Source organism: Amphiura filiformis, chromosome 2 (genome assembly GCF_039555335.1).
Source record: "Amphiura filiformis chromosome 2, Afil_fr2py, whole genome shotgun sequence".
NCBI lineage: Eukaryota > Metazoa > Echinodermata > Ophiuroidea > Amphilepidida > Amphiuridae > Amphiura > Amphiura filiformis.
The window spans coordinates 79,230,880-79,245,627 of NC_092629.1; the positions used below are offsets into that span (position 1 = coordinate 79,230,880).

The 14,748-nt window shown below is 38.5% G+C and overlaps 1 protein-coding gene across 1 annotated transcript; it reads right to left on the reverse strand.

Moving 5' to 3' along the window:
• Positions 1-12,737: 12,737 nt before the first annotated feature.
• Positions 12,738-13,751, reverse strand: LOC140143632 (G-protein coupled receptor GRL101-like). The gene has a single exon (XM_072165451.1). The coding sequence runs from the start codon at positions 13,749-13,751 to the stop codon at positions 12,738-12,740; it is 1,014 nt and encodes a 337-aa protein (XP_072021552.1).
• Between the last annotated feature and the right edge of the window lie 997 nt (positions 13,752-14,748).

A 14,748-nucleotide genomic window follows, 5' to 3' on the forward strand; every position in this document is an offset into this window, starting at 1 on the left:
TTGATTTTCCTTTATAGATAGCGTGTACACACGCTTCGCACGGGTCCCCGTTTGCTGAGTAAACAGGAGCGGTTTGTATAAACGGGGACAGTTAGTAAACGGGGAAATTGGTAATCATGGCGATTGGTATCGCTTTTACCAGCTGAATTGCGCGGTTAGTGATGTGGTACCATTGTTAATTACCTCCGCTTTGCAAACGATTTCTTTAAGGCCCGGTCACACTGTGACGGACGATAAGCAACGAAAGGTGACGAACGTGAAAATCACAAAATGTTGACGGCAAAGCGACGACAAAAAGAGGAAAAACAAGATTCGCTGACGAGTGGGAACGACCTTTAGCGACAACACGACGGCAAGGGACGAAAGGCTGCGGCAGGAAACGGAGACTAGCGACCAAAACCGGACGTTGTCTGGGCAGTGAGTGACGAAGTCTTGACGGAGCCCGACAACAAGCAACGAGGTCAGACGGCTGGCAGCGGATTTGCTTGCGGCAAGGAACGGCAGCTGACGGTGGATTGCGGTGATGATGACGTGACTCAGCAGCCGACATCAAAGCCTGTGTGTGTGCGGGTCGTATAGTCCCCTTTGGCGTTCCCACTCTTCACAACGTTCTGATCATCCACTCAAAAATATCAATATCAATAATAATCAAAAATATTAACATCAATATCAACAATAAACAAAAATGGTCAAATCGATATCAATAATAATCCAAACTATTAACATCTATATCAATAATAATCAGGATTATAACATCAATATCAATAATAATCAAAAATATTACACATATCAATAATAATCAAAAATAGTAAAAATTAATATCAATAATAATCCAAACTATTAATATCTATATCAATAATATATCAATAATAAAATATTAACATAAATATCAATTATTATAATCAAAGATATTAATATCAATATCAATAATAATAACAAATACTACACATATCAAAAATAATCAAAAAATTAATATAAATATCAATAGGAATCAAAATATTAAAATCAATATTAACAATAATCCAAACTATTATATCAATATCAATATATCAATAATTATCAAAATATTATCATCAATATCAATAATAATAAAAATGTTAATATCAGTATCAATAATAATCACAAATATTAACATCAATATCAATATCAATAATAATCAGAAATATTAATATTTTTGATTATTATTGATATTATTTTCTTTTTATATGAACTTTAAAATTGCACCGTGCCGGGTAGTCTATTGAAATCGAACTGACGTCAATAAAACGTCAAACATCGCACAAAAAGACTTGATTAGAATTTACAGTCACTCATCGTGAGTTGCCGTTAGTTGTCGCTGAGAATCCGTTAGCGACCGCAGACGGCCGAAATTATTCGTCGGGAAATTTTCAACATGTTGAAAATTTTGTGACGACAAAAAAATAGTTGTGATTCCGTTCAAATTTCGTTGGAGACCGCAACCCTCATTTCTTTGACGTTTCCATACCGTGCGAAGCCGTCTCTAGTCGTTTTGAGGTCGTCACAATTTCGTTGGTAGTCGTTGTCAACGAACATAAAAAAGACTTGATTAATTTCTACAATCCTACAAATGCATATATCTATTTCATGAATCGCACAAAAGTTTAAAATCGTTGACCATCGTTTAAAAATCGTAACCCATCGCAGACCACCGTTTCAATGCCGCAGGTACTCGCAAACGATACTCGCAAACAATATCCGTCACTCTCCGGACAAAAAGTCACTGTCGCACCAAGATCGTTACAATTTCGTTGCTTGCCGCAACGTGTCGTCAGGGTTCGAGATGTGACGTCGCTTGCCGTTGTTTATTCGTCAATGGTCGTTGACAACGACTACCAACGAAATTGTGACGACCTCAAAACGACTAGAGACGGCTTCGCACGGTATGGAAACGTCAAAGAAATGAGGGTTGCGGTCTCCAACGAAATTTGAACGGAATCACAACTACCTTTTTGTCGTCACAAAATTTTCAACATGTTGAAAATTTCCCGACGAATAATTTCGGCCGTCTGCGATCGCTGACGGATTCGTCAGCGACAACTAACGGCAACCCACGATGAGTGGCGGTAAATTCAAAATTGCAATTCGCAGCTGAACGTCGCTTGCCGTTCACCCCTATTCGTCACAGTGTGACCGGGCCTTTAGCAACGAAGCGTTAAATACTTTTGCGTAAGTTTTGTGCCAAAACACCAATTTTACCTCTTTCTGTCTTTTTTCTTTGTCTTGAGACAAAAAGGTAATTAGTTAATGAGATACAGCACTAATTAGTGTCATATGCCATGATTTTTACATGCTACCTGCATGAAAACCTTATTTTGTGTTCTGGCATTCAGCGACGAAACGATCGCGCCGCACACCGGCACCGCCTGGCTAATAATTACTTGGTACTGCAGAGATACTCAATACCCGGGATCGATACACGTGAATGTGCTGTGCACGATTTGATATTTAGACAAAAATCTTTGGATACCGGGATAGAAAATGATGAATATCTCCCGTAAATGATTTCGTCTAAAGAAACAAGATTTGGTTCCTTGCACTTGAATATATGTTCAACGGATATGATAGTCGTTATAGCGTCTTGAGAAAGAAGCTCGCGTCTTGAACTCAAATATTTGGTAAGCCGTACGGAGCTAGCTGTAAACGCCTTTCCGCATTCTCTCAAATTTCTCTCCTTTAGTACAGAAGTTGAAAGTATAGTTGATGCATAAGTTTTGTTTACTTACCAAGTACCAACAATCATGTCCTGAGCTAGCAATCAACAAACGAATCCACGTACTGCTCGCTGTAAGATAAGTTATCACGGTAAATGCATTCAAAATCACGCCCTTCTATTATAGCTATACTTGATAGATGCCTAATAATATCTCGCATTGTATTGCGACGTATTTTATTTATAGTTTCATACCTGGCAAACAGGTATACAACATAAAACACAAACTCGTAAATTAAGAAAAGAGAAAAGATTGTGTGGTATATTTCCTTTTTTAAACCTGCAAACAACTACAATTGCATATACATGTATAATGCATTTGCGAGATGCGTCCAAAAATGGACAAACATACGTGGGTGGTGTGGGGGTGGGGTGTGTGTGTGCGGTGGGGGGGGGGTGGGGTGGTTACAACTCCCACAATGTGGAAATCTATACCAGCTCCGTGTTGGTACCAATGCATAGCTATCATGGCTATAAAGGGTTTCCTTTATCCTAAAATAAGTACCAACATGCCCCAAACTATGGTGCTATATGACGCAGCGGCGGCGGAACGATTTTGAAAGGGGGGCAGTCAGTGGCGGATGTAGAAAATGTAAATAATGGGCGCTAAGCGGCCATCGCGTCACGCTTGCGCGACATAGGGGTATGTGTGAGAGGGGATGTTCGCCCCTCATGGTGAGAAACGTTTGCAAATTGAAGTCCCGATAGAAGCCATTTGGTGGAACATTTTGGTACTATCCTGACTATTATTATGTGCAATTTTAGTTCAGTGGCGATGGAGCATTACAACTTAGGGGTGAGGTATATTTTGCTATTTTGCGGGCCAGTGCGCGCATGTGCGCAAAAATGTGCAATTGGACCCTATTTGGGCCCAAACCACGGTGTTATTCGTACTAAAAAGGCAAATGCACAGGGCAATTCGTCGTCCGTATTCCATAGTGGCGTATAGTGGGGCTCCGCGAATAAACAACTTTTCGAGAAAATCGGGTTTGAAGAAATGCCAATTTAAAATCGAGTTGTGTAAATCAGACATTCATTATATTTTGTAAATGATGTGCAATTTCTGTAGTAAACTAAATAGATTTTATTGTTATATATTTTCAAAGGAAATAAATACATACTATTGCTGGCAAACTGACAATAAAACTATACGTCACTATGGAAAGCGAACAAAACGCAATACCCTAACCTTACGTTAACCGTACGCCACCTCGGTCGCCGTGTAATCCCTATCGCGTTACTTTTTCGTCGTTCGTATTCCATAGTGGCGTATAGGTCCGATACGCGTACGCCACTATGACATACGATATTTTTCATTTTTGCCGATATTTCATAATTATAAAATGTGTATAAAAAGTGGCGTATGGTCGATACGTCACTATTGAATACAAAAAATGTCATTTTGTTACTATATTTTACATTTAATTAATTAATTACTAATTAATTAGCTAATTATGACTGATGAGACTTAGAAAAAATGAAAGAGAACATCATTAAAAACATATGTGCCAATTTTCAAAAAAATGACCAAAAATCACTATACGCCACTATGGAATACAGCCGACGAATTATTGCTTAATTTTTTCTTCTCTTATGATTTTTAGGGGATTCTTCCCCCCCGTATAAAAGTCCCTCCACTTCCGCGTTTTAGTTTGAAAAGCCTAAATTGGTGAAATGAAGGCCCAATTGAAGCCATTTGGTAGACGATTTTGGCACTATTCTTGTGTGCAATTTTAGTTTGAAAAATCTGAAAAAAGGTTCAATGAAGGTCCAAATTGAAGCCGTTCGTGGACAGGTTTTCACTATTTTTGTATAAATAATTATTGCTTTAAACATATAGTGTTTGTTGTACAAAGCAGAAGCGAAAGGGGGGATTTGTTTATCCATACACAGGCGGGTTGGAAATTTTTTTGAAGCCATTTGATGCATCATTTTTACACTTTCAGGGTCTGTAATAGAGAATTGATTATTTATGTTCACCGAGACACACAGCACATTATGGGTTTGATTAAAGTGGGAGAGCCAGGCCCCCCGTCCCCCGGTAGAAAAAGTGTAGGGGCAACTGCCCCCCCTGCCCCCGATTCCGCCGCCGTTTTTAGTGCTATGGCGTCGTAGTGTAAGCGACCCTCCCCAAAGTTTGATCGACCACAATACCCCTGAAAGTGGTAAAGTCATTTGGATGCTTATCTTAGCGTTTCAGTGCACCTGGGAAATCTTTTAGGGGTACGATAGTGGCTCCGCATGCCTTCAGTGCGTGATACACGATTGTGCCACCACGGACAACTCGCCCTCAACTGATGTCCTACGCATGTATATACTCCCCGCGGGTAAGGCAGAAACTAGTGCCCATTACCCCTCCGGTTTTGAGACACTGCTGAACCACACGATCAGAAGAAAGGAAGCTTCTAAAAATCGCCTCTGGTGGCAAGAAGTGTCGCACTACATACATCAAATTTCACTTTTCAAAAGGCGAACTTTAGGATAATAAAACCGACTGGTAAGCAAGTCTACTAAATGACCACAAAAGGACAAGTCTTCTGTGAAAGTATAAATGGCGAAATGGCGACAAGAATTGTCAGCATATCGAGCGTAGATATATACTATTTAACTAAATGTCATCATGGGGTCATCAGCAGAAACATTTTCATAACGATATTGGACTAACACTACAGCTATACTTCAGAATATAACAGTAATTGAAAGAAAAATGCAAATGTTCGTCATTTTGTGGCACAAATAATTTTGACAAAAAATGACGTCGCAGATGTAAACATCAATCTCCTAATTTGCATCCTCCAGCTAGCTCGTCCAAAATCTAGTTATATGTGCGGACCGCGGAGTAGGGTTTGCGCGCGCGATTCGAAATTGCCACTGCGAAATCCAACATGGCGTTACTCTCAACTTGAGACGAGACCACAGACTATAATACTAATTCACAAACAGGTAAAGTCTAATCGCTTATTTCTTGTCAGCTTCTTCTACAGCTTCCTACGCTCTGTTGCTGTTTTCTATTAAATTGTAGCACCACCGTTGTTCATCATCCGTAACAAATGATGCAAATGCATTTTGCAGTTGCAGATGATAATTTTCATCGTATAGCGCGATTTATCTGTTTATTAATAGAACCTACGCTTTTATCCAATTTGTCTATTCTACTTGAATAAATTTTGTTTACTATATTTCACAGCAAACCAAACTATACAACGTGAGCAAACTAACAACAGCATGTCGAAATAAAACCAAAAACAAGCAAACAAATGCAAAAACCGACTGATTTGATTGTAGATTGACGCATTTGTTATTAACACCAGGATATCATAGCGCACATAATGCTGATATTCAACTTTCCAAAATATTTTGTTTCATCCAGTTTGGTTTTGTCATTGGTAAGATAATAATTTATGTCATTTATGATCCATTCTCAGTGAACCGATCCAAACAGTGTCGAAGGTGTTTGAGTGAGTGAAAACATCTCCAAAATAATTGTTGCTCCAGACCTTTAAGTATTATATCGTCGTAAAGGTTGGGGGATCTAAATATAATATAACCATGAAAGAGTTAACATAATAACCGATGGTATTTTTTGCTTAGTTTTTTTCATTATATCTCTTTCAAAATTAGTAAAGTCACACTTCTTAGTCATATTTTGGCTTATAATGAAATAAAATCCCTACAAAGTAAAATGTCGCAAAAAGTGTAAATGTAGGGCTTAAAAATATCATTTACATTACTATGTTTATACCATATAATAGTTAACAGAGGGTGTCTGGATATTTAAAAAAATGTGTATTTCATTTTCATCACACCTTGGGATGTATACAAAAGTAACAAAACTATGCTTTAAACAATACATTATTTATTGATTTATGCAATCAAACATATTTGTGCTGTCATTTACGTTACCATCATTTATTTACGTTACCGTGGTTTGTTAAAATGTTTCTTCGCCTATTTAAACAAGTTGAAAACTTATGCCTTGATTGTTTATAAGAGGCCATAAGACATTTAACAAAACTATAAAACGACATCTAACCCTGGCGTATAGCGTCCTTGAACAGGAATATCCTTCCGTGCGTCATTGGCCCCGGAACATGTTTAAAGCAAAACCTCCTATGAAACCTCTTGGCAGTAGCGCATAGGAGGTTTTTCCTGCCCAACGACATGAGTAATATTATAACGCTTTACTTGCGAAGTTAGAAGCTAGAAAAAGTAAAAAGTACACAATATTATTATGCATTGACGTCATTTTCGGTTTTTTTTTTGCATTTTATGATATCAAAAACTCATCAACAATGGGAAAAATCGGGGGATGATGCTGTTGATCGGATTACGGACATTTAAAAATACCTAAATACTATATAATTATATCAATAATAATAAGGATTCTGGCATTGCAGCAGTATTTCAAGCCACGATAGGAGGATATATTTACTATAATAATGCATAATATTTGATAATAATGTTGATGTTGCTTTAAAGAACCAATGTGACAAACACTGAAACCTTTGCATAGAACAACACACACCACCTCCCGATTACTTCACTCTGGGAACGTGTAACAAATTGAAATGAAGCAAGGATGTTTGGATGTCAGCTCTAGTCCGATTGTCTTTGTCACTTCCAGTAAACCAGGTTTCAGTAAGGCACATGTCAATATCAAGTTGTTTAGAGATGATGAGCTCACATAGACTGGTTACTTTGTGTTTGCTTACAGATTTAACAGATTGAGAATTACAAATGGCAAAATGAGTGTATGACGTAAGAAAATTAACCTTGTGGGTTATAATGTTTATTAAATTTGCAGGGTTTACATTGTTGTCAGATATTGTCGGAATAGATCTCCCAGTGTATGCTGGAATAGATCTATGTTTGTGTTTGCCACCCCTACATCATCTATACAACCTCTTTTTAGTTTCCCTAGCAACACTTTGTCAATCTGTTCAAAATTGATTCATTCAGTTTGTTGAGGGTAGATTTGGGATTTCGATTTTCATTATCTAAATCAATATATTATTGAAAAATATCACTTTGCTGTTTTGCAAAATTTCATTCTACAAATCATAAACTTTGAAAACTTGCTTGATTTATTGTTGTTAATGAGTTACGTACGTTTTGTTGTTGTTTCAGCCCTCTTTACAACATACAGGGTGTCCCAAAAAAAGAGGCCCCTCATTGCGCCCTCTTTTTCTCCTATTTCTGAAAAATTAATCAAATGTATTTTGGTATGTAAAGAAACCTTAAATCGTTAGCTTTAATAAACCAAAAAAATTATTTCAATCGGCTCACAATTTTTGAAGATATGCTCTCTTTAAGAAATGTACCCGTTTTTCACTTTGTCCACGGATGAGGTTTGGCTACATCAAAGATTTAAACGAAACACACGGTTAACGACATGGATAGATAATAGCATTAGGCTTGCGAAAGCATTCACTATAAGCGAGGATCACCAGCTAGCTTCAAACATCTTCGCAACCCCGTATTACTGCTGCATTCGCAAGTATCCGGCGCACAAGGATGGTGCGCAACGCAATTGATGCAATGAAGACTAGGACTGAAACCTGTAGCTACCTGTATTCATCAAGGAGGCAACCACGTAGAGGGCAGAGCAGCACAGTAAACTCACCTCAAAAGAACCAAAGACAAACTGAACAGCTCTTTTCAGGGCTACCTTTTATTCCAAAAAGAGAAATGACTTATGTTGTCAATAAAAAGAAAGCAAGAAACAATAAAGTAAGAAAGTACATGTAATTGCAAGTATAGCAAAAGAAGTCCCATCCCTCATCAATTTCGCCCAAATTAATGACACTTAACAATATCCAGAACCCATAAGCCCACCGGTAAAGCCCATTCCCCTAAAATAAAGTTGTTATTTTATAAAATTTATTATCGAGGAATGTTTTATATTTATGCATGGTATATGCACTTTTCAATCTTTGAAGTAGCCAAACCTCCTCTGTGGACAGAGAGAAAAACCGGATACATTTCTTTAAAAGGGCATATCTTCAAAAGTTATGAGCCGATTGAAATAATTGTTTCGGTTTATTAAAGCTAACGTGTAAAGGCTTCTTCACGTACCAACATATACTTGATCAACTTTTCTAAAATAGGAGAAAAAGAGGGCGCAATGAGGGGCCTCTTTTTTTGGGGACACCCTGTAACTCAAGAACCCCAAAAGTATATCTGTGATATTTGAATTGTTTTACACACTCGCTATGAAATGATCAATGCAATTTTTGCCAAAGCTCACTACCATTCGCAAGATGATGTGAACTACCAAATCGCAACAGTTTAAAATAGTGTCTAACCTTAAAAAGAGTGTATATAACACCCCTGCGGGTGTTCAGCGATGGTCTCATCGCCATGCAAGGTAAAAAAACTAAGTCACATAATATGCAAATGACAAAATTAATAAGCATAGAAAACAATATAATACAGGAATACACTACTACAAAGTAATTCAATAATTTGTACTGGTAATATAAAGTTAGATGCACGACGAATCTCCAGAGTGCTGCAGATCGAGATCCACGCATAATTGTAGTTAAAAGTTCAAAACAGTGCAATTTTGTTCAACACGACATATGGCTATCCAGGGGGAGGTGAGAAGTCTGCTGACCCAAGCAATTGGTCCAACCGCAAAAGAAAGTTTTTGTGTCAGTTCAGGAGAAATCTCGGACCAGAGGTATAGAGAAATTATTAAAAAACAGACACATTATTAAAAACGGGATATTACAGAATACCAATACACCATGCATGCAACAAAAGCATGCAGCCTACGATTATTACACTTGATGGGCAAGTTAGCAGCGAGGCGAGATTTACATCTGGTGTCTTCAGCCTTCATGCTCCTAAAATAAGCAAAGTCTGTCCAAGGAGAAATGTGCTGATCAAACCACAGATGCAGATTGCCAATAGTGCGGGATATGTACAAGATGTGCGAGTAAAAATGAACTCTAGATGTTTAGAGAACCTGGTGGACTGCAGAAGGTTGTAAAGCTCTAACTGCAGGGAGCGCTGCTGACTAGAAGGCTTGGACTGATGTTGATGTTACAGCTTCCACAGGCATGTAGTTCCGTACGAATAAAGAAAGAGTGTCCCGAGATGCTCGGATGGGCGGGCTGATACCGCAGATGGTGGGTTAATCTCCCAACAAACAGTTTGATGAAGGTTGATGATGGGTGGAAAGTTGACATTTATGAATCCATGATGTATTTTGTGGACCATTGGTCACTGAATGAACTGTCTCCTTGTTTTAAGAAGATCCAAATCTAACTGATGAAGTAGTGGTGTGACGCTAGCCCGCTTATCAAAGTTTCCACAAATAAATCGGGCTGATTGGCGCTGGACTGTTTCCAATGACTTGATGTCCCTAGATGTATATGGACTCCATGCTCATGCGGCATTTTCAAGCTGAGGTCTCACTAAACTTTGGTAAGCCTTTAGTTTCACCTTCTGTGAGCTTGGTCCAAGATTTCTTCGGATGACCCCAAGGGTACTCACTGCCTTAGATCGAATGTTAGCAATGTGCTCTTTGAAAGTCATATCACTGGAAATATTGACTCCGAGATATTTGTGACTAGCAGCTTTTGGTTGACTTGTTTAGCTACAGAGTAATTGAAGACAGATTGCTGCTTTTTATGGGTGAGTGATATGTTGACATTTTGATGCATTGAAGCCCATTTTTAAGGTGTCCTTCACGGTAGTGTGTTGGGGCCAATGTTCTTTCTCATCTTTATCAACGGCCTGCCGAACTATGCCAAGATCTCTTTGCAGATAAATACTTACTGTACAAGCAAATAATCATCTGCTTCTAATGTCTTACTTCTGCAGGATGTCCTGAATGCACTACGGGGATGGCTGCGCATATGGCTCATGAAATTCATTCCACCCATCCAAATGCAAGGCGAGGAGAATCACCAACTAGGGCAAATTCAATCTGCACACGTTATATCATTTATGGTAAATCATAAAGTTATCGTCTTCAGCCTAGTACCTAGGCCTGCATGTAGATGCCAAACTCAATTTCCATCACAAGGAAAACAAACTCAACCCGTTTCCATCACTGCAGCAAAACATTCAAAGATATTACAATACGCTGCTCTGGTCTGGGATCATAATATGGTCTATACTGGGATCCGTATAATATAAAGAAGGTTGAGCAGGCTCAGCCCAGTGAGACTGGAAAACAGAAAATACCAAAGCAAATTGTCAATGCTGTATCGCATAGTACGCTACAACCTGATGGCTATTAAATAGAGAGAACTCATTTTTTCCGCGCACCATTAAAGGGGCACTTCGTGATCCACAGCCTCATCCCCCACTTTTCTCAAAAAAGTTGAGATTTTTATATCACTGGAAACCTCTGGCTACATAATGTTTATGTACAAAATATTTCTTGCAGATTAATTCGTTTTGCAAAGATATCGTGAAATTTGAATTTCGTTCTGGTGCACCAGAACGAAATTACAACGCATTGTCTATGGAGCAGTGTAATACACATAATCATGCATAGCTCGCAAACGCAAAATCGGAATCAACTGAAATTTTGGAAATAGGCTTTTTTCGTGGATATGTACTGAAAAATGCCATAAAAAGAGGATGCTAGGATCACGAAACACTCCTTTAAGACATGGAACAAGCTTCAGCAGTCAACTGTTTCGCAACCAGACCCCTTTAAGTTCAAGTCATCTCTCTTGCAAGACCCAGCTCTAAACAAAAACTAGTCCAACCTCGCGAGCCTCCAATTTAAACTTCTTCATGGAGATTTTTGGAGATCAAGTACCAAGTACCTCACCGAAGCGATATCCTGCAATAGAGGACAGGTTCTGGACAGGTCACGGGAACTCCAACAAATGTGATGTATCCTTCGTCCCGAGATCTAGCGGGATTAGAATTCCCATTCCTTGGTGCCTTCAAACTGGCATTGAGGAGTGACGTCAGCAGTCATGTATAGTTTTTAAAGCACCTCATCACTGTACATATTTTGCAATGAAATCTGTTGACTGCAACTTTTGGATGGAGCGAGTATATTACACTTGCAGTATACTTATTTTTAATTTGATGTCATCTTCATACATATGCAGAAGATGAAGAAACCTATATGCCTATCTAATACTTCAGGTGACAGACAAAAGCCTGCTATATTGTCATCCAAAATAAGCAGGAAAATTCCATTCACCCAGTTGAAGTTACAACATATCACAAGCCCATGAGCGAAAACAAAGGAAGTACCTTGACCTTGAGTCCTACATTAACGGTTTACTTGATTGACTTGTTTTGAAGTCGGATCACGTGGACTTATTATCCTGAAAAATGTTGGACAAATTGACAAGATATTCTCTTTTGTCAGCAGATCCATACCATCTAAGAAATTAATGAGCAGTGGTGAGGGAACTCGGCAAATGAGTGGTGAGGGAATTCGGCAAATGTGGCTGCCAGTCCAGTATACATGATATGGAATGCTAGGCACGAGTCGGCCCGGGCGGGGTTCAGAAGATTAACTCACATCTGTCAATCCTGCTCAGTAATCCTGGTGTGTTATTATATTCTATTGTATTTTGCTAATGCCTATCACGCTGCATGATATGGACAACATTATCAGATTGAATTTGTCCTGGGGTTTGTAATCCTCTTTGTATTCATTCGTTTGTTTGCATTTTGCATTTGCTGAATAACTTTTGATACGCAAAGGAAATGATAATATGTTACTACAAACACAGGAATTGCCTTTTTAGGCCTCTGCTGACTGAGATGAAAACTTTAGCTTTTGTTTAGAGGCTAGAGGCTAGAACCATGTGGATGACTCTAAATTCCCGATTTGTCTACTTCCAGTGTAAGCCTATGGTAAATTCCGTTGGTTTGCGAGAGCTAGGTGATCACCACCTTGGGTGCCTGTTGCAGAGGGTTGCGAAACTTGTGTTTTTATGATTATCAAAGTATGATTGAATTTATTAATAGGTAATGGTGAAATTGGGAAACTTCGTTGTGATTTATTCGATATGACTTGCTATATCATAGCAACGGCAAGAGTGTACAAAAACGGATTGATCGCAGAATTTATGGGTAGTATTAAACCCACCGTCCACGCATACATCTCTGGTCCAACTGTAAATGTACCACATTGCACGAACAAACATACCAAGGCTAATGGTACCCAGCAAGCGAAATCCGTGAGGACTATAGATGACATTCTAAAGGCCATCCGCAGTTCTTTCTTTTCTGACGTACTCTGAACCTTTTTTGAAGAACTGCGAGCTGTCTGAAATATTTTGATGTAGAATACAGCTATAGTAGCAAAGCAGATAAGGTTGATTCCAATGTAGACAATAATAGACAGGTAGCTTGCTACTTTGTGACCGGAGACATGGGCAATGCGACTGGAAATATCGTCTGCATATACTCCGTAATCAACGCGATATATATCGTCTTGTATGCTTGACGTGCCATTATGTTCAACAAATTCACTTCGAGTTAGAAGCCAAAACAATTTATATCTTGTGTTACTACGAGTAATCTTCACCTCTTCTGATGTTATTACTTTTTTAACTATTGGTAATCCTACACATACTTCAGATATCTCGTAAAATCCAGGAAAGTATGAATCTATGACAACAGGAGCGACACCTATTATAACCGAAACCATCCAACTAATTGACTCCAAGATTCTCATTCGTGTGCTTCCTAGTCCTCTGTGGACACCTAAAGGGTACGTAACTCCAAGAAACCGATCCAGCCCTATGACTAGCACCAATAGCACAGATGCTTCACTCGACAATGTTGACAAGGCAGCCACTATTTTGCAAAGTGGTCCTTTAATCCAGCTTTCAGAAAAACTTGGAAAATAATCACCGTAATACAAATCAACAGAAGTCAAAATCAGCAAATCCATTCCCATTACCATATCGGACAATGCCAGATTGTATATTAGCACATTCTGTACCTTACTTCCCAGGTCCATAACTAATCGACAACCGATGACAGCGGTATTAAAGACAACAGCAGCTAAACCAACAATCCACATTATAACTCGGAGAAATCCATGTTGTAGCATTCGTTTACATGTCAGGTATGCAGGGCGTGCATATGTCGGACGACAGGTAGCAGCATTATCGCCGATGAAACAACAAGCCGAAAATTTATCAACAGAAAATATCAGATTTTCTGACCTCACCGACGACTGCGAAGTTAACAGTTGAAGGGGATTTCCCCTTAAATCACATGTTATATTATGTATAAGAGTTGATTCCACATATAAACCTGTTCCGCTTACACTAACCCTCTGTATATGGTTGTGAAGTAATATTAGGGATATCATAACCGGGAAATGTTCTAACATTTCCATATCAAAATTGCTAAGCCTATTATAACCCAGGTCTAATGTACGTCCGGGATGTACGTAGGCTTCTTAACCCACTGAAACTTACATTTCCAACAAAGGCAATCCTGTTACCAGAAAGATTAAGATACTTAAGATAAGCCAAGTTTTTGAACGTAAAAGATTCTATACGACTTATGTTGTTTGAACCAAAACTAAGGTGTACCAAATTGTTAAACCTGTTGAAAGAATGATTTGGTATGATTTTGATTTTATTTTGATGTAAAAGTAAAATTTTTAATTCTGTCAAATTTCCCAAATGATTGAAACCTGTGATCAGGTTATTATTGAGTTCTAGGTATACCAGATTGACGCATGACGTGAGCTTTGGTATTTGAATCAGCACATTGTGAGACAATGTTAAAGATTCCAAAGATACCAATGGAACGAAAAGATTCGTTGGTAAAGAACGTATGTTGTTGGTTTTCATGCGTAATGTACGTAACTTGGTAGTCCCATCAAACAAGTCTTTATTTAAATTGGACAAGGTATTCGCAGACATAGCTAGAGTCGATAATCTGTGGCAAATACGAAATAATATGCTAGGCAACTCTAACAAGTAATTCCCAGCCAAAGATAACAAATTCATGTCAATAGTTCTGTCAAAAAGTCCCACTGGTATTGCCGTCAAATAATTATATGA